Source organism: Oncorhynchus clarkii, chromosome 26 (genome assembly GCF_045791955.1).
Source record: "Oncorhynchus clarkii lewisi isolate Uvic-CL-2024 chromosome 26, UVic_Ocla_1.0, whole genome shotgun sequence".
Classification (NCBI taxonomy): domain Eukaryota; kingdom Metazoa; phylum Chordata; class Actinopteri; order Salmoniformes; family Salmonidae; genus Oncorhynchus; species Oncorhynchus clarkii.
In genome coordinates, this window is record NC_092172.1 from 43,716,976 (window position 1) to 43,738,034 (window position 21,059).

Genomic DNA, 21,059 nt, shown 5'->3' on the forward strand with positions numbered 1-21,059 from the left:
TGGATGGATGGTCTGTTTGTTGGGGGGGGGGGTACAGATACAGTTTAATAAGGTATCAATTAGACTAGAGGTATATGTATGAATGGATGGTCTGTTTGTTGGGGGGGGGGGTACAGATACAGTTTAATAAGGTATCAATTAGACTGGAGGTATATGTGTGGATGGATGGTCTGTTTGTTGGGGGGGGGGGGGTACAGATACAGTTTAATAAGGTATCAATTAGACTAGAGGTATATGTATGGATGATGGTCTGTTTGTTGGGGGGGGGGGGTACAGATACAGTTTAATAAGGTATCAATTAGACTAGAGGTATATGTATGGATGGATGGTCTGTTTGTTGGGGGGGGGTACAGATACAGTTTAATAAGGTATCAATTAGACTAGAGGTATATGTTTGAATGGATGGTCTGTTTGTTGGGGGGGGGGGGTACAGATACAGTTTAATAAGGTATCAATTAGACTAGAGGTATATGTATGAATGGATGGTCTGTTTGTTGGGGGGGGGGGGGGGGGGGTACAGATACAGTTTAATAAGGTATCAATTAGACTAGAGGTATATGTATGGATGGATGGTCTGTTTGTTGGGGGGGGGGTACAGATACAGTTTAATAAGGTATCAATTAGACTGGAGGTATATGTATGAATGGATGGTCTGTTTGTTGGGGGGGGGGGGGGGGGGTACAGATACAGTTTAATAAGGTATCAATTAGACTAGAGGTATATGTATGGATGGATGGTCTGTTTGTTGGGGGGGGGGGGGTACAGATACAGTTTAATAAGGTATCAATTAGACTAGAGGTATATGTATGAATGGATGGTCTGTTTGTTGGGGGGGGTACAGATACAGTTTAATAAGGTATCAATTAGACTAGAGGTATATGTATGAATGGATGGTCTGTTTGTTGGGGGGGGGGTACAGATACAGTTTAATAAGGTATCAATTAGACTAGAGGTATATGTATGGATGGATGGTCTGTTTGTTGGGGGGGGGGGGGGTACAGATACAGTTTAATAAGGTATCAATTAGACTAGAGGTATATGTATGAATGGATGGTCTGTTTGTTGGGGGGGGGGGGGGGGGGTACAGATACAGTTTAATAAGGTATCAATTAGACTGGAGGTATATGTATGAATGGATAGTCTGTTTGTTGGGGGGGGGGTCACAGATACAGTTTAATAAGGTATCAATTAAACTGGAGGTATATGTGTGGATGGATGGTCTGTTTGTTGGGGAGGGACCAGAGCTTGTTTTCCTCCCTCTCAAATGAGTTACAAACGACAACATTGTTGAGTCAGTATTGTGATTTGTACCATGTTTCTATAATTGCAGCTGAAGCAGTTTAAAGAGGACAATGCCCGTGTGGGGTTTGGCTCGGGGACGCTGGCTCTGGAGCAGGCTATTGAGAGGACTACGGCCAACATCAAATGGGTGGCGGAGAACCAGGAGCACGTTATGAAGTGGTTGGCCAATGAATGTACGTGAAATACCCCCCACTACAGCACCGTGCGACCAGGCCAATGGTGTTACTGCTTACTGAACCATCAGGGATATACAGACTGTATTAAACAGACCACAAACATGGGGCTGTGTGACCCAAATGTTACCCTATTCCCTGTATAGCGTGCTACATAGGGCTCTGGTTAAAAAGAGTGCACTCCATAGGGAATAGGGAGCCATTTAGGACAGAGATGTGCTGTATAATGATGAATGGACCAAAATCATGTTGTTACTTGAATCATGTGCATCCATTTTGGATTGTCAGATTTTCATGTTCTCATGTTAATAAATGTCTGCCAATAAACGCTCAGTTAATATTGTCAGTTTTCAATCTCCCCAATATGTTCTTGGTCTTTACCTTCAGTTTCCAATCTCCTCAATATGTTCCTGCTCTTTACCTTCAGTTTCCAATCTCCCCAATATGTTCCTGGTCTTTACCTTCAGTTTCCAATCTCCTCAATATGTTCCTGCTCTTTACCTTCAGTTTCCAATCTCCCCAATATGTTCCTGGTCTATACCTTCAGTTTCCAATCTCCTCAATATGTTCCTGCTCTTTACCTTCAGTTTCCAATCTCCCCAATATGTTCCTGCTCTTTACCTTCAGTTTCCAATCTCCCCAATATGTTCCTGGTCTTTACCTTCAGTTTCCAATCTCCCCAATATGTTCCTGCTCTTTACCTTCAGTTTCCAATCTCCCCAATATGTTCCTGCTCTTTACCTTCAGTTTCCAATCTCCCCAATATGTTCCTGCTCTTTACCTTCAGTTTCCAATCTCCCCAATATGTTCCTGCTCTTTACCTTCAGTTTCCAATCTCCCCAATATGTTCCTGCTCTTTACCTTCAGTTTCCAATCTCCCCAATATGTTCCTGCTCTTTACCTTCAGTTTCCAATCTCCCCAATATGTTCCTGCTCTATACCTTCAGTTTCCAATCTCCCCAATATGTTCCTGCTCTTTACCTTCAGTTTCCAATCTCCCCAATATGTTCCTGCTCTTTACCTTCAGTTTCCAATCTCCCCAATATGTTCCTGGTCTTTACCTTCAGTTTGTTATTGGAAATCTGACACAGTTTCCTTCTTTACAGAAGGATGCACTGGATTTCTATAAAAAATGACAATATCTCAGTAACTACGGTCAACATAGAAAATGACTCCTTTTGATTAAATTATATATCTTTTTTTTTTAGAACGTGTGGCAGTTGTTATTGTGACTGACCAGCTCGATTTGGACTGATGTAGCAAGAAAATAGTGTTTTTTACATTGGATAAATGTAGAGATTCAGACCTACTGGTATATCATACACTACAGAGGAATAATGAGAAAGTAATTCTGCTTTGAAAGTTGATAAACTTGTAAACTCACTTTTGAGGAAATGGCCCTTGAATGATTTTTGGTACCTACTGGAAAGCTCTTCTTGGTCTACACCCATTCAGCGTCGTTCCCACCCTCTTAAGCCTGGGCCCCACCCATCTCTTTAAGGGTTCACATGTGAGGCCGTGTACTAAACAACCAACGATTTCAAGACTAATGGTTGGTTTATACTACGTCTATCGACAGTTGTCCAATGAAATCATGAATATTCTATGGTCGTCCGACTTCAAACTTCACGTTGTCGTTATGAAAAAGTTTAAAGGAAAAAACTACAGGCTGCGTGACATCAGCAGCCTGGTGGCCCAAAATAGCATAACTAGTGTATTTTAACATCAATAAACCCACCCGTTTAAACATGAATTTTGTAAATGTCAATCTAGCAAACCAGACAACTCAAAGCAACTTTGGTTTCTAGCTGGTTGGCTAGATAGCTAATGGTAAGTTAGCTGGCTAGCCAGTTCAAATAATGACCAGATATCTGAAAACGTCTTCATTTTAGCTTATTTGTCTTCATTATTACAGTAAAATAAACTCACAAAGGCTATATACAGGGGGTACTGGTACAGAGTCAATGTGGAGGCTATATACAGGGGGTACCGGTACAGAGTCAATGTGGAGGCTATATACAGGGTGTTATGGTACAGAGTCAATGTGGAGGCTATATACAGGGGGTACTGGTACAGAGTCAATGTGGAGACTATATACAGGGTGTTACGGTACAGAGTCAATGTGGAGGCTATATACAGGGGGTACCGGTACAGAGTCAATGTGGAGACTATATACAGGGTGTTACGGTACAGAGTCAATGTGGAGGCTATATACAGGGGGTACTGGTACAGAGTCAATGTGGAGGCTATATACAGAGGGTACCAGTACAGAGTCAATGTGGAGGCTATATACAGGGGGTACCGGTACAGAGTCAATGTGGAGGCTATATACAGGGGGTACTGGTACAGAGTCAATGTGGAGGCTATATACAGGGTGTTACGGTACAGAGTCAATGTGGAGGCTATATACAGGGGGTACTGGTACAGAGTCAATGTGGAGGCTATATACAGGGGGTACTGGTACAGAGTCAATGTGGAGGCTATATACAGGGGGTACTGGTACAGAGTCAATGTGGAGGCTATATACAGGGTGTACCGGTACAGAGTCAATGTGGAGGCTATATACAGGGTGTTACGGTACAGAGTCAATGTGGAGGCTATATACAGGGGGTACCGTTACTAAGTCAATGTGGAGGCTATATACAGGGGGTACCGGTACAGAGTCAATGTGGAGGCTATATACAGGGGGTACTGGTACAGAGTCAATATACAGGGTGTACTGGTACAGAGTCAATGTGGAGGCTATATACAGGGGGTACTGGTACAGAGTCAATGTGGAGGCTATATACAGGGGGTACCGGTACAGAGTCAATGTGGAGACTATATACAGGGGGTACCGGTACAGAGTCAATGTGGAGGCTATATACAGGGGGTACCGGTACAGAGTCAATGTGGAGGCTATATACAGGGGGTACCGGTACAGAGTCAATGTGGAGACTATATACAGGGGGTACTGGTACAGAGTCAATGTGGAGGCTATATACAGGGGGTACTGGTACAGAGTCAATGTGGAGGCTATATACAGGGGGTAACCTGACCACTAGGCTACCCTGCCGCCCCGGCGGGGGTGCACCGGTACAGAGTCAATGTGGAGTCTATATACAGAAACACCAGGTAAACCAGGAAACACCAGGGAGGGAGGGGTGGTTCCCCTTTCAGCCCCGTAGGCAACACCAGGGAGGGAGGGGTGGTTCCCCTTGCTGCCCCGTAGGAAACACCAGGGAGGGAGGGGTGGTTCCCCTTGCTGCCCAGTAGGAAACACCAGGGAGGGAGGGGCGGTTCCCCTTTCAACCCCGTAGGAAACACCAGGGAGGGAGGGGCCGTTCCCCTTCCAACCCCGTAGGAAACACCAGGGAGGGAGGGGCCGTTCCCCTTCCACTTTCTACAGGAAAAGATTTCAACACTTTATACAGGGAAAGATTTTCCATCCAGAAACAGGAAGGAAGGATAAAGTACAACAGCTTGTCAGCAATCTGTTATCCACACATCTTTATGACTATTGATTAGAACTCTCAGGTTGTCCCGGGCTGGGGGATCAACTATTAATTAACCCAGCTGATTGGAACTCTCAGGTTGTCCCAGGCTGGGGGATCAACTATTAACCTGGCGTATTGTGGGAGTTCCTCAGAGGGCATAAAAAAGAAACACATTCCTCTCTGGGTCCATCTAGGTCCCCCTCTCTCTTTCTGCCAGTCAGTCATTACACTACCCTCAGATAGACAGATATCCGTCTGTTACAGACATGGGGAAAGGGTTCTTCATCAGCAAGACTTTGGGGATAGTTGGTGTGATCGTGGGGACTGGAGTGGTGGCCACCATCATCGCCCTGTCAGTGGTCTATAGCCAGGAGAAGGCCAAGATCCATGAGGCAGTGAATCCCCCCACTACTCCCTCCACTCCCTGGGAACACTACAGACTGCCTGACTCCCTGTCTCCTGTCTCCTACAACATCACCCTCTGGCCTCGACTGGTTGTCAACGCCTCTACTGGCCTCTACATCTTCACAGGACAGTCAGCTGTGTTGTTCCAGTGTGAGAAGGACACCGATCTGATCCTCATCCACGCTAACAAGCTGAACCTGACTCTGCTCAGCCTGATTAGCCGGGATGGGGCTACTGCTCCCGCCATAAAGAAAAGCTGGCTGGAGGTTCCTACTCAGTTCTTAGTGATCCAGCTGAATAGTAATCTGATGGCAGGGAGACAGTATGAGCTGTACACAGAGTTTATAGGAGAACTGGCTGATGACCTGGGAGGCTTCTACAGGAGTGAATATACAGAGGGGACCAGTCCCCCGGTGAGAAAGTAAGCAAAACATTAATCATCATTTCCAACCCACGTTTAAAAACCGTGTCAGATGTTGCCTAACACTGTAAAGTTGGTTGCAAGGTCGAATCTCCGAGCTGACAAGGTAAAAATCTGACTTAAGTTAAATAAAAGGTAAAATAAATAAACCTATTCTATTAAATTTGACTGAAATCAAATAACATCTTTGACAGATCAATGTGATTTGTTTAATTGAATGAAGCTTCTAAATTGCGTTAATGACCTCATGCGTATCCACATTGAATAGTGTCAGGGTAGTGCAGTAGAGGCAGCTTATTAGAAGAGTTGGAGGCTGATTGGGGCCGTGGCTTTCAGGTTGGTATTTTTGCACACCCATCAGAATGAATGTCATTCCAGTTAATCTGATCAATTGACATAATCTCCTACACAGCCATAATCTGTAATGATACTTGCATAAAATACACTTGACTGATATGGTTTCTGTTGTTCATCTGAACTGCTGTTATTGATTGGTAAAGCTTTGGGTTGTTTGAACAACCTTTTCAATTTGTCTGAAGTCAAACAATGAATTTGGGAGATCATTGTGTGTAAGGGGTGCGTAACTGGTGGCAGGGAAGTCAAACGCAGGAGAGCAGAACTTGGTGAATAGAGCAGAACTTGGTGAATAGAGCAGAACTTGGTGAATAGAGCAGAACTTGGTGAATAGAGCAGAACTTGGTGAATAGAGCAGAACTTGGTGAATAGAGCAGAACTTGGTGAATAGAGCAGAACTTGGTGAATAGAGCAGAACTTGGTGAATACCCGGAGCAGTTTAATATATAAAACTAACGGCATACAAAACAACAAACACATGGGTACAAAACCCGTAGTGCACCAGTAACACATAGCACATGGGTACAAAACCCGTAACACATAGCACATGAGTACAAAACCCGTAGCGCACCAGTAACACATAACACATGGGTACAAAACCCGTAGCGCACCAGTAACACATAGCACATGGGTACAAAACCCGTAACACATAGCACATGGGTACAAAACCCGTAGTGCACCAGTAACACATAGCACATGGGTACAAAACCCGTAACACATAGCACATGGGTACAAAACCCGTAGCGCACCAGTAACACATAGCACATGAGTACAAAACCCGTAACACATAGCACATGGGTACAAAACCCGTAACACATAGCACATGGGTACAAAACCCGTAGCGCACCAGTAACACATAGCACATGGGTACAAAACCCGTAACACATAGCACATGAGTACAAAACCCGTAACACATAGCACATGAGTACAAAACCCGTAACACATAGCACATGAGTACAAAACCCGTAACACATAGCACATGGGTACAAAACCCGTAACACATAGCACATGAGTACAAAACCCGTAACACATAGCACATGGGTACAAAACCCGTAACACATAGCACATGGGTACAAAACCCGTAACACATAGCACATGAGTACAAAACCCGTAACACATAGCACATGGGTACAAAACCCGTAACACATAGCACATGGGTACAAAACCCGCAGCGCACCAGTAACACATAACACATGGGTACAAAACCCGTAACACATAGCACATGGGTACAAAACCCGTAACACATAGCACATGAGTACAAAACCCATAGCGCACCAGTAACACATAACACATGGGTACAAAACCCGTAACACATAGCACATGGGTACAAAACCCGTAACACATAGCACATGAGTACAAAACCCATAGCGCACCAGTAACACATAACACATGGGTACAAAACCCGTAACACATAGCACATGGGTACAAAACCCGTAACACATAGCACATGGGTACAAAACCCATAGCGCACCAGTAACACATAACACATGGGTACAAAACCCGTAACACATAGCACATGGGTACAAAACCCATAGCGCACCAGTAACACATAACACATGGGTACAAAACCCGTAACACATAGCACATGGGTACAAAACCCGTAACACATAGCACATGGGTACAAAACCCGTAGTGCACCAGTAACACATAGCACATGGGTACAAAACCCGTAGCGCACCAGTAACACATAGCACATGGGTACAAAACCCGTAACACATAGCACATGGGTACAAAACCCGTAACACATAGCACATGGGTACAAAACCCGTAGTGCACCAGTAACACATAGCACATGGGTACAAAACCCGTAGCGCACCAGTAACACATAACACATGGGTACAAAACCCGTAACACATAGCACATGGGTACAAAACCCGTAACACATAGCACATGGGTACAAAACCCGTAGTGCACCAGTAACACATAGCACATGGGTACAAAACCAGTAGCGCACCAGTAACACGAGTACTTACAAAATAAACCATTCCCGACGCGGACATGGGGGAAACAGAGGGAAAATATACAACATGTAATTAGGGAATTGAAACCAGGTGAGTGTGAAAACAAGACAAAACAAATGGAACATGAAAAATGGATCGGCGATGGCTAGATGACCGGTGACGTCGACCGCCGAACACCGCCCGAACAAGGAGAGGGACCGACTTCGGAAGAAGTCAAGAAGTCAAATTGTGCTTTTTAGAACTGATTGAAAGTTCTACATTTCTTTCAACCCATCATGCACCTTGCCACCCGTCAGAGTGGATGTCATTCAAGTGAAACACTTCTGTTGTATTCGCCAAGCAGAGTTTTGCTTGTACACTGCCTGCACTGAATCTGTAATGATACTTAGAAACCTGGTTAAGGCTTCCTTTGTGAAGATGTCTCCATTTGGCTACAATGGTTTGAATCCCCGAGCCGATTAGGTGATAAATCTGCCGATGTGTCCCTGAGAAAGGCCCTTAAAAGGATCCGCCCTTTTAAAAAAATGTTTTGCTTAAAATTACATACCCAAATTTAACTGCATGTAGCTCAGGCCCTGAAGCATATTATTGGTACCATTTGAAAGGAAACACTTTAATGTTTGTGGAAATGTGAAAGGAATGTAGGAGAATATAACACAATAGATCTGGTAAAAGATAATCCAAAGAAAAAAACCAACCGTTCTCTTGTATTTTTTTGTACCATCGTCTTTGAAATGCAAAAGAAAGGCCATAATGTATTATTCCATCCCAGGTGCAATTTACATTTTGGCCACTAGATGGCAGCAGTGTATGTGCAAAGTTTATACTGATCCATTTGTATCAAATGTGCCTAATTTGTTTATTAATAACTTTTCATGTTTAAAACTGTGCACTCTTCTCAAACAATAGCATGGTATTATTTCACTGTAATAGCTACAGTACATTGGACACTGTCATTTTATTTAAGGTTATTGAACCAGTGTATTATTTAATGTTATTGAACCAGTGTATTATTTAATGTTATGGAACCAGTGTATTATTTAATGTTAGTGAACCAGTGTATTATTTAATGTTAGTGAACAGTGTATTATTTAATGTTATGGAACCAGTGTATTATTTAATGTTAGTGAACAGTGTATTATTTAATGTTATTGAACCAGTGTATTATTTAATGTTAGTGAACCAGTGTATTATTTAATGTTATGGAACCAGTGTATTATTTAATGTTATGGAACCAGTGTATTATTTAATGTTATTGAACCAGTGTATTATTTAATGTTATTGAACCAGTGTATTATTTAATGTTAGTGAACCAGTGTATTATTTAATGTTATTGAACCAGTGTATTATTTAATGTTATTGAACCAGTGTATTATTTAATGTTATTGAACCAGTGTATTATTTAATGTTATGGAACCAGTGTATTATTTAATGTTATGGAACCAGTGTATTATTTAATGTTATGGAACCAGTGTATTATTTAATGTTATGGAACCAGTGTATTATTTAATGTTATTGAACCAGTGTATTATTTAATGTTAGTGAACAGTGTATTATTTAATGTTAGTGAACAGTGTATTATTTAATGTTATTGAACCAGTGTATTATTTAATGTTATGGAACCAGTGTATTATTTAATGTTATGGAACCAGTGTATTATTTAATGTTATGGAACCAGTGTATTATTTAATGTTATTGAACCAGTGTATTATTTAATGTTAGTGAACAGTGTATTATTTAATGTTAGTGAACAGTGTATTATTTAATGTTATTGAACCAGTGTATTATTTAATGTTATGGAACCAGTGTATTATTTAATGTTATTGAACCAGTGTATTATTTAATGTTATGGAACCAGTGTATTATTTAATGTTATGGAACCAGTGTATTATTTAATGTTATGGAACCAGTGTATTATTTAATGTTATGGAACCAGTGTATTATTTAATGTTATGGAACCAGTGGATTGTTTAATGTTATGGAACCAGTGTATTATTTAATGTTATGGAACCAGTGTATTATTTAATGTTATGGAACCAGTGTATTATTTAATGTTATTGAACCAGTGTATTATTTAATGTTATTGAACCAGTGTATTATTTAATGTTATGGAACCAGTGTATTATTTAATGTTATTGAACCAGTGTATTATTTAATGTTAGTGAACCAGTGTATTATTTAATGTTATGGAACCAGTGTATTATTTAATGTTATTGAACCAGTGTATTATTTAATGTTATTGAACCAGTGTATTATTTAATGTTATTGAACCAGTGTATTATTTAATGTTATTGAACCAGTGTATTATTTAATGTTAGTGAACAGTGTATTATTTAATGTTAGTGAACAGTGTATTATTTAATGTTATTGAACCAGTGTATTATTTAATGTTATGGAACCAGTGTATTATTTAATGTTAGTGAACAGTGTATTATTTAATGTTATTGAACCAGTGTATTATTTAATGTTATGGAACCAGTGTATTATTTAATGTTATGGAACCAGTGTATTATTTAATGTTATTGAACCAGTGTATTATTTAATGTTATTGAACCAGTGTATTATTTAATGTTATTGAACCAGTGTATTATTTAATGTTATTGAACCAGTGTATTATTTAATGTTATGGAACCAGTGTATTATTTAATGTTATGGAACCAGTGTATTATTTAATGTTATTGAACCAGTGTATTATTTAATGTTATGGAACCAGTGTATTATTTAATGTTATGGAACCAGTGTATTATTTAATGTTATGGAACCAGTGTATTATTTAATGTTATTGAACCAGTGTATTATTTATGTTATGGAACCAGTGTATTATTTAATGTTATTGAACCAGTGTATTATTTAATGTTATGGAACCAGTGTATTATTTAATGTTATTGAACCAGTGTATTATTTAATGTTATTGAACCAGTGTATTATTTAATGTTATGGAACCAGTGTATTATTTAATGTTATTGAACCAGTGTATTATTTAAGGTTATTGAACCAGTGTATTATTTAATGTTATGGAACCAGTGTATTATTTAATGTTAGTGAACAGTGTATTATTTAATGTTATTGAACCAGTGTATTATTTAATGTTATTGAACCAGTGTATTATTTAATGTTATGGAACCAGTGTATTATTTAATGTTATTGAACCAGTGTATTATTTAATGTTATTGAACCAGTGTATTATTTAATGTTATGGAACCAGTGTATTATTTAATGTTATGGAACCGGTGTAATTTGTAGAGGAATTGATTGAACTGCTTGTACCACAATGGACAGGTAAAAACCAAGGTTACACATCAACTCTGAACAAGATGGGAGAAATAGGTGCATTTACATTAAGTAATATTTCATACTCAACTGGACTTTGGCCTTTACAGGGACTTGAGTCATTGACTTTTAATCACTTGAAGTAATTTGTTGACGTTGATCCAAGGATTAATTGAACCCTGTAATACAGAGTGTTGATTCATTGGTGGCACCTTCATTGGGGAGAACAGGCTCGTTCTAATGACTGGAGCGGAATAGGTGGAACGGTAACAAATACATCAAGCAGGTGTTTGATGCCATTCCATTTGCTCCGTTCCGGACATTATGATGACCCGTCCCCTCTCAGCAGCCTCCTGTTGTATACAATGGGAGCAGTTCAATATGTTCCATGTACAATGTATTCTAAACATTCTGACCAGTTTACCATCAGAGCTTTAGACTTATTGTCCTTGAACTAAGACACACAGTATCTGTACCTTTCAATGTGAACTTCAAACCGCTTCAATTGCTGATAAAATTGCACAAGCATTTCGCTAAACTCGCAATAACATCTGTTGAACCATGTGACCAATAAAAGTTGATTTGATAAGAGTCTTATCCGACAGCAGCTACAATATGAATGTATTGACCCTGCTCTCAGAGTCACTATGTCTAACTGTAACAGTCTTGTGGTACAGCAGTAATAACAAGCACAACATATTTCAATAATAGATAATAGATAATAGCTAAAAGACAATAGATAATAGATAATAGCTACAATATGCAGTATGATTGTGTGTCACCTACAGTCACCATGTTTAAACTGTAACAGTTTAGTCTTCAGTACTATAGTAATACTTGTTGCTGTGTGTGTTGGTAGAGTTGTAGCAACCACTCAGATGCAGCCTGTGGACGCCAGGAAAGCCTTCCCCTGCTTTGATGAACCTGCCATGAAGGCCGTGTTCCACATGACCCTCCTCCACGCACATGGAACAGTGGCTCTGGCCAATGGCATGAATCTAGGTAAGCATGGAACCCTGGCTCTGTCCAATGGCATGAATCTAGGTAAGCATGGAACCCTGGATCTGCTTAAATTTACCTCTCGCGCAGACTGAGAGAACAAGTTCTGCCAAACTCTCAAGAACTGACTGAAGAAAAATCAAGCATTGAATTTTTTTGGGCAGAACATTTTCAGAATAAGCTGCTACACTCTGATATGAGATAAATCATACAAATATCCTTTGTAGGCGTATCCATTGCTGTACCTGATTGATTATATACCAACTTCTGTAACCTTATATTAGTCTATGGTAGAACCTCAGAGTGTTGATGTTGTCACGGTAGGGATCTGACCTCCTGTTGCTGGGGAAACCAACATGTTGTCACGGTAGGGATCTGAACTCCTGTTGCTGGGAAACCAACGTGTTGTCACGGTAGGGATCTGAACTCCTGTTGCTGGGGAAACCAACGTGTTGTCACGGTAGGGATCTGAACTCCTGTTGCTGGGGAAACCAACGTGTTGTCACAGTGTTACGGGATTCTTCCTGTTGAAGGAGAGGCGGACCAAAACGCAGCGTGGTTATTTTGATACATCTTTAATAAAGATGAAAATAGAACAATATACAAAACATGAACCGTGAAAACCTGAAAACAGCCCTATCTGGTGTAACAAACACAAAGGCAGGAACAATCACCCACAAAACCCAACACAAAACAGGCTACCTAAATATGGCTCCCAATCAGAGACAATGACTAACACCTGCCTCTGATTGAGAACCATATCAGGCCCAAACACAGAAACAGACAAACAAGACATCCAACATAGAATGCCCACTCAGATCACACCCTGACCAAACCAAACATAGAACATACAAAGCAAACTATGGTCAGGGTGTGGCACACGGTAGGGATCTGAACTCCTGTTGCTGGGGAAACCAACATGTTGTCATGGTAGGGATCTGAACTCCTGTTGTTGGGGAAACCAACATGTCGTAGGTAGGGATCTGAACTCCTGTTGCTGGGGAAACCAACATGTTGTCACGGTAGGGATCTGAACTCCTGTTGCTGGGGTAACCAACGTGTTGTCACGGTAGGGATCTGAACTCCTGTTGCTGGGGAAACCAACGTGTTGTCTCTGCTACGCTCACCAACCTGTATCTCTCTCTCCACCTGTAGCCTCAGTCAATGTCACTGTCAACGGCCAGGATGTTACTCGGACCAGCTTCCAACCCACACCCCTCATGTCAACCTACCTACTCGCCTTTGTCGTCAGTGAGTTCGGTTTCATCCAGTCACCAGAAGGGGAAAAAGTTTTGGTACATATTTTTTTTTAAATGAATCTGCTCTTGTTCTTATTTGTCTGCGTTAGCTGCTCTGGGATGAAGTTTGCCCTAGGTACAGATCTAGGATCAGTTTCCCCTCCCCCAAAACTTACTTCAGTTATCCCAGAACTAAAATGTTGCATAATTCGGTCAGGTGTCTATGTAGTCTGTTCACGAGAGATTACCCAAATCCTAACCTTAAAGGGATACTGCTCTTGGAAAGTAGATAAAGGGCCTCATTGTCAAACTGATCCCAGGTCAGCGTCTCCAGGGGGACCTTGGAAAGTAGATAAAGGGCCTCATTGCCAAACTGATCCCAGATCAGCGTCTCTAGGAGCAACATGGAAATTAGAAAAAGGGCCTCATTGCCAAACTGATCCCAGATCAGCGTTTCTAGGGGCAACTTCAGTATACTCTGGCTTCAGGATGAGGAAGACATTATTGGTTTGTTTCTCTGTGATGCCCTCTGTCGGTCTCTACAGATAAGTACAGATAGTAAAGACCAGGGGCCTCATTTATAAAACGGACCGGATCAATTCTGATCTTAGGTATGACTGACTCAGAAAACCACGTATAAGTAAATCAAATCAAATCAAATCAAATGTATTTATATAGCCCTTTGTACATCAGCTGATATCTCAAAGTGCTGTACAGAAACCCAGCCTAAAACCCCAAACAGCAAGCAATGCAGGTGTAGAAGCACAGTGGCTAGGAAAAACTCCCTAGAAAGGCCAAAACCTAGGAAGAAACCTAGAGAGGAACCAGGCTATGTGGGGTGGCCAGTCCTCTTCTGGCTGTGCCGGGTGGAGATTATAACAGAACATGTCCAAGATGTTCAAATGTTCATAAATGACCAGCATGGTCGAATAATAATAAGGCAGAACAGTTGAAACTGGAGCAGCAGCACGGCCAGGTGGACTGGGGACAGCAAGGAGTCATCATGTCAGGTAGTCCTGAGGCATGGTCCTAGGGCTCAGGTCCTCCGAGAGAGAGAAAGAGAGAAGGAGAGAATTAGAGAACGCATACTTAGATTCACACAGGACACCGAATAGGACAGGAGAAGTACTCCAGATATAACAAACTGACCCTAGCCCCCCGACACATAAACTACTACAGCATAAATACTGGAGGCTGAGACAGGAGGGGTCAGGAGACACTGTGGCCCCATCCTGTTACTTATTCATAAAACCTTACTTTGAGGTTGAAATGGTCATATCTCTACTCAGAGTCGAGACTTGACGTTGAAATGGTCAGTGATTGTCCTGCTGGTTGTGCATGGCTAATCTTTTCCCCTACAGTTTAGCTCAGACCATTTCTTTCCCCTACAGTTTAAGGTCAGACCATTTCTTTCCCCTACAGTTTAAGGTCAGACCATTTCTTTCCCCTACAGTTTAAGGTCAGACCATTTCTTTCCCCTACAGTTTAAGGTCAGACCATTTCTTTCCCCTACAGTTTAAGGTCAGACCATTTCTTTCCCCTACAGTTTAAGGTCAGACCATTTCTTTCCCCTACAGTTTAAGGTCAGACCATTTCTTTCCCCTACAGTTTAAGGTCAGACCATTTCTTTCCCCTACAGTTTAAGGTCAGACCATTTCTTTCCCCTACAGTTTAAGGTCAGACCATTTCTTTCCCCTACAGTTTAAGGTCAGACCATTTCTTTCCCCTACAGTTTAGCTCAGACCATTTATTTTTCCCATCAGACACAGTTCTGTCTTGCTGCTCCACCTCGTTCACTGCAGCGGTGACACACTCCCAAGTTACCTGTTTGGCTGTGTTTGTCAACCCACTATTTAGTCCACCTGTCTTCAATCTCCTCTACCATCGCTGTGATCTCGTCTTCCAAAGAGTTAGCTTTTCTCTTTTGGTCCATGGCTATTCCTGTCTAAACCCTCATATGTTCTAGCATTCTATAAGGGGAAATCGGCGAGGTGCCGTCAATTTGAAGTTAATTAGAGATTTATAGATCACAGGACCGTAAGTTACAAATGGGCTTCTTAGAACCTGCGTCATCAATTGTTTTTATGCTCAATATCTTTTATGAATCCAACATGAGCACACTGTCGGAAATAATTTTACGACTAAGTTCAAGTAAAATCTAAGAACATGTTTTATAAATGAGGCCCCAGGGTACAGGATGTTTTATAAATGAGGCCCCAGGGTACAGGATGTTTTATAAACGAGACCCCAGGGTACAGGATGTTTTATAAATGAGGCCCCAGGGTACAGGATGTTTTATAAATGAGGCCCCAGGGTACAGGATGTTTTATAAATGAGGCCCCAGGGTACACAGGATGTTTTATAAATGAGACCCCAGGGTACAGGATGTTTTATAAATGAGGCCCCAGGGTACACAGGATGTTTTATAAATGAGGCCCCAGGATACAGGATGTTTTATAAATGAGGCCCCAGGGTACAGGATGTTTTATAAATGAGGCCCCAGGGTACAGGATGTTTTATAAATGAGGCCCCAGGGTACAGGATGTTTTATAAATGAGGCCCCAGGGTACAGGATGTTTTATAAATGAGGCCCCAGGGTACAGGATGTTTTATAAATGAGGCCCCAGGGTACAGGATGTTTTATAAATGAGGCCCCAGGGTACAGGATGTTTTATAAATGAGGCCCCAGGGTACAGGATGTTTTATAAATGAGGGCCCAGGGTACAGGATCTCATGACAGAAAACATGTCTTTATTTTCCAGATCAGGATTTGGGCTCGTAAACAGGCCATTGCTGAGGGCCAGGGAGATTACGCCCTCGAAAAAACTGGACCAATCCTGGAGTTCTTTGAAAACTACTACAGCTCAAGCTATCCTCTGACCAAATCAGGTAATACTTAAAGAGTAATACTCTTCCTCTCGGAATCCCTGTCTGTTGTTGAAGAGAGATTCCGAATGGGTCCCAAATGGCACCATATTCCCTTTGTAGTGACCCTACCTTTGACCAGGGCCCATAGGCCTCTAGGCTAAAGTAGTGCACTATGTAGGGAATAGGACACCATTTGAGACTTACACCATTGTTAAGTGCTGTAATGGATATTTCAGCTCCTTTACTCTGTAGACCAGATAGCTCTGCCTGACTTCAGTGCTGGAGCCATGGAGAACTGGGGTCTGATCACCTACAGAGAGACAGCCCTGCTCTACAACCCTGCCAGCTCGTCCAATGGAGACAAAGAGTGGATCGCTACGGTCATCTCTCATGAACTGGCTCACATGGTCTGTATTACAGTCAATACTATAATATACTGAGAGGCTGCAGCTGGCTGCCCTGGTCTGTATTACAGTCAATACTATAATATACTGAGAGGCTGCAGCTGGCTGCCTGGCCTGTATTACAGTCAATACTATAATATACTGAGAGGCTGTACTTCAGTCAATACTATAATATACTGAGAGGCTGCAGCTGGCTCCCCTGGTCTGTATTACAGTCAATACTATAATATACTGAGAGGCTGCAGCTGGCTGCCTGGTCTGTATTACAGTCAATACTATAATATACTGAGAGGCTGCAGCTGGCTGCCTGGTCTGTACTTAAGTCAATACTATAATATACTGAGAGGCTGTATTACAGTCAATACTATAATATACTGAGAGGCTGCAGCTGGCTCCCCTGGTCTGTATTACAGTCAATACTATAATATACTGAGAGGCTGCTGCTGGCTGCCTGGTCTGTACTACAGTCAATACTATATTTTACTGAGAGGCTGCTGCTGGCTGCCTGGTCTGTATTACAGTCAATACTATAATATACTGAGAGGCTGCAGCTGGCTGCCTGGTCTGTACTTCAGTCAATACTATAATATACTGAGAGGCTGCAGCTGGCTGCCTGGTCTGTACTTCAGTCAATACTATAATATACTGAGAGGCTGTATTACAGTCAATACTATAATATACTGAGAGGCTGCAGCTGGCTCCCCTGGTCTGTACTACAGTCAATACTATAATATACTGAGAGGCTGCTGCTGGCTGCCTGGTCTGTACTTCAGTCAATACTATAATATACTGAGAGGCTGTATTACAGTCAATACTATAATATACTGAGAGGCTGCAGCTGGCTGCCTGGTCTGTATTACAGTCAATACTATAATATACTGTGTCCTGTCCCTCTCCTCTCTGCACCCTGTGTCCTTTCCCTCTATGCCACTGGCTGAATAAGGTTTATATGTCCACAGTGGTTTGGTAACCTGGTGACCATGAAGTGGTGGAATGACCTGTGGCTCAACGAGGGCTTTGCCTCCTACGTCTCGTATCTTGGGGCCAACTCTGCTGAACCCACATGGAACGTAGTGAGTCTTTCTTTTCATCATATCTGAGTGACTCCTAACTTGACTTGAGATAAAACATGTACATTACAACTTGAACTGTTGCACAGCTCTCCAAATATACCTTTTCTCATGGATTTAACCCACAAAGAAATCTGCTCTCCAAATTCCATCTGCCGGTACAAGTGAAAGGTTAAAAGCGAAGGCCTGATGTCTCCACAGACAGACCTGATAGTGCTGAAGGAGGTGCATGGGGCGATGTCTGTAGACGCGCTGGCCTCCTCTCACCCTCTCTCTGCTAAAGAGGAAGACGTCATGAGGCCTGCACAGATCAGTGAACTGTTTGACACCATCACCTACAGCAAGGTATGCTTCTAATCACACCTCTTACTGGCAACCTACTGGCTTCACAACACAGCACAGCATGCCACATTCACCTGGGTCAAAATCACCTGGGTCAAAATCATCTGGGTCAAAGTCATCTGGGTCAGAATCACCTGGGTCAAAATCGTCTGGGTCAAAGTCATCTGGGTCAGAATCACCTGGGTCAAAATCGTCTGGGTCAAAGTCATCTGGGTCAGAATCACCTGGGTCAAAATCGTCTGGGTTTTAGTCGACTTTTAAAAAAAATCGGCATTTCTTTGAAATAGCAAATGTCACATGTCCTCAAGGAAATTAAATTATTTTCTGTCTGCATTTCTCTGAAGGATTTTGATTCGGGCGAGAGTGGCAGGCTGTACTGGGCCATGACAAGTCAGACGTTTTATTTCTTATATCCTGTGTTCTCTTCCTCCTAGGGAGCTGCAGTTCTGAGGATGCTGTCTGAGTTCTTGACAGAGCCGGTCTTCGCCCGAGGACTTAGTGTGAGTAATGTTTATGTTTATGTACATGTCTAATTACTATATTTTGTTCCACATAATTTTGTTTAGATATATACACTGCTCAAAAAAATAAAGGGAACACTAAAATAACACATCCTAGATCTGAATGAATGAAATATTCTTATTAAATACTTTTTATTTTACATAGTTGAATGTGCTGACAACAAAATCACGTAGAAATTGTCAATGGAAATCAAATTTATCAACCCATGGAGGTCTGGATTTGGAGTCACACTCAAAATGAAAGTGGAAAACCACACTACAGGCTGATCCAACTTTGATGTAATGTCTTTAAAACAAGTCAAAATGAGGCTCAGTAGTGTGTGTGGCCTCCACGTGCCTGTATGACCTCCCTACAACGCCTGGGCATGCTCCTGATGAGGTGGCGGATGGTCTCCTGAGGGATCTCCTCCCAGACCTGGACTAAAGCATCCACCAACTCCTGGACAGTCTGTGGTGCAACGTGGCGTTGTTGGATGGAGCGAGAAATGATGTCCCAGATGTGCTCAATTGGATTCAGGTCTGGGGAACGGGCGGTCCATAGCATCAATGCCTTCCTCTTGCAGGACCTGATTACACACTCCAGCCACATGAGGTCTAGCATTGTCTTGCATTAGGAGGAACCCAGGGCCAACCGCACCAGCATATGGTCTCACAAGGGGTCTGAGGATCTCATCTCGGTACCTAATGGCAGTCAAGCTACCTCTGGCGAGCACATGGAGAAATGCCACCCCACACCATGACTGACCCACCGCCAAACCGGTCATGCTGGAAGATGTTGCAGGCAGCAGAACGTTCTCCACGGCGTCTCCAAACTCTGTCACGTGCTCAGTGTGAACCTGCTTTCATCCGTGAAGAGCACAGGGCGCCAGTGGCGAATTTTGCCAATCTTGGTGTTCTCTGGCAAATGTCAAACGTCCTGCACGGTGTTGGGCTGTAAGCACAACCCCCACCTGTGGACGTCGGGCCCTCATACCACCCTCATGGAGTCTGTTTCTGACCGTTTGAGCAGACACATGCACATTTGTGCCCTGCTGGAGGTCATTTTGCAGGGCTCTTGCAGTGCTCCTCTTGCTCCTCCTTGCTCAAAGGTGGAGGTAGCGGCCCTGCTGCTGGGTTGTTGCCCTCCTACGGCCTCCTCCTACGGCCTCCTCCACGTCTCCTGATGTACTGGCCTGTCTCCTGGTAGCGCCTCCATGCTCTGGACACTACGCTGACAGACACAGCAAACCTTCTTGCAACAGCTTGCATTGATGTTCCATCCTGGATGAGCTGCACTACCTGAGCCACTTGTGTGGGTTGTAGACTCCGTCTCATGCTACCACTAGAGTGAAAGCACCGCCAGCATTCAAAAGCGACCAAAACATCAGCCAGGAAGCATAGGAACTGAGAAGTGGTCTGTGGTCACCACCTGCAGAACCACTCCTTTATTGGGGGTGTCTTGCTAATTGCCTATAATTTTCACCTGTTGTCTATTCCATTTGCACAACAGCATGTGAAATTTATTGTCAATCAGTGTTGCTTCCTAAGTGGACAGTTTGATTTCACAGAAGTGTGATTGACTTGGAGTTACATTGTGTTGTTTAATAAGTGTTCCCTTTATTTTTTTGAGCAGTGTATATATATATATATATATATATATATATATATATATATATATGAGTGACACATATAAAAGTGAGAACTTACAGTTACGAATATAACTACTGCTCCCTGAAGGAGGGAACGAGGTATAACATGCTATGGGGAGTCAATGACCAATCACATTCACCTGAAGAAAACTAAAAACACACCCAATGGGCCAATGAATGTAGAGCCTGCCCTCAGAAGCCACACCTTCCTGGCTATGACACCGGAGCTCGCAATCATTTCAAATCAAATCCAAATAAAATTGTATTGGTCCATACACATATTTAGTAGATGTTATTGGCCCATACACATATTTAGCAGATGTTATTGGTCCATACACATATTTAGCAGATTATTGAACTCACGTCGGTAGCCATGAAGTGCTTTGAAAGGCTGGGTCGTGGCTCACATCAACACCATCATCCCGGAAACCCTAGACCCTCTCCAATTCGCATACCGCTCAAACAGATCCACAGATGACGCAATCTCTATTGCACTCCACACTGCCTTTTCCCACCTGGGCAAAAGGAACACCTATGTGAGAATGCTGTTCATTGACTACAGCTCAGCATTCAACACCATAGTGCCCACGAAGCTCGTCACTAAGCTAAGGACCCTAGGACTAAATA

General features: G+C 42.3%; 2 protein-coding genes across 4 annotated transcripts in view; both read left to right on the forward strand.

The window, feature by feature from the left end:
- The window catches only part of LOC139384444 (aminopeptidase N-like), a 77,708-nt gene extending 75,890 nt beyond the window's left edge, over positions 1-1,818 (forward strand). For all 3 annotated transcript variants that reach the window (XM_071129209.1, XM_071129208.1, XM_071129210.1), the window contains one exon: positions 1,331-1,818. In XM_071129209.1, the coding sequence (XP_070985310.1) occupies positions 1,331-1,483 (153 nt within the window). In that variant the 3' untranslated portion in view covers positions 1,484-1,818. The remainder of the gene's footprint in view (positions 1-1,330) is intronic.
- A 3,399-nt stretch (positions 1,819-5,217) lies between these two features.
- Positions 5,218-21,059, forward strand: part of LOC139384493 (aminopeptidase N-like) — a 31,314-nt gene continuing 15,472 nt past the window's right edge. Inside the window, exons 1-8 of the mRNA XM_071129293.1 lie at positions 5,218-5,777; positions 12,222-12,364; positions 13,517-13,656; positions 16,362-16,488; positions 16,720-16,874; positions 17,831-17,944; positions 18,143-18,286; positions 18,718-18,783. Of these exons, the coding sequence (XP_070985394.1) occupies positions 5,218-5,777; positions 12,222-12,364; positions 13,517-13,656; positions 16,362-16,488; positions 16,720-16,874; positions 17,831-17,944; positions 18,143-18,286; positions 18,718-18,783 (1,449 nt within the window). The remainder of the gene's footprint in view (positions 5,778-12,221; positions 12,365-13,516; positions 13,657-16,361; positions 16,489-16,719; positions 16,875-17,830; positions 17,945-18,142; positions 18,287-18,717; positions 18,784-21,059) is intronic.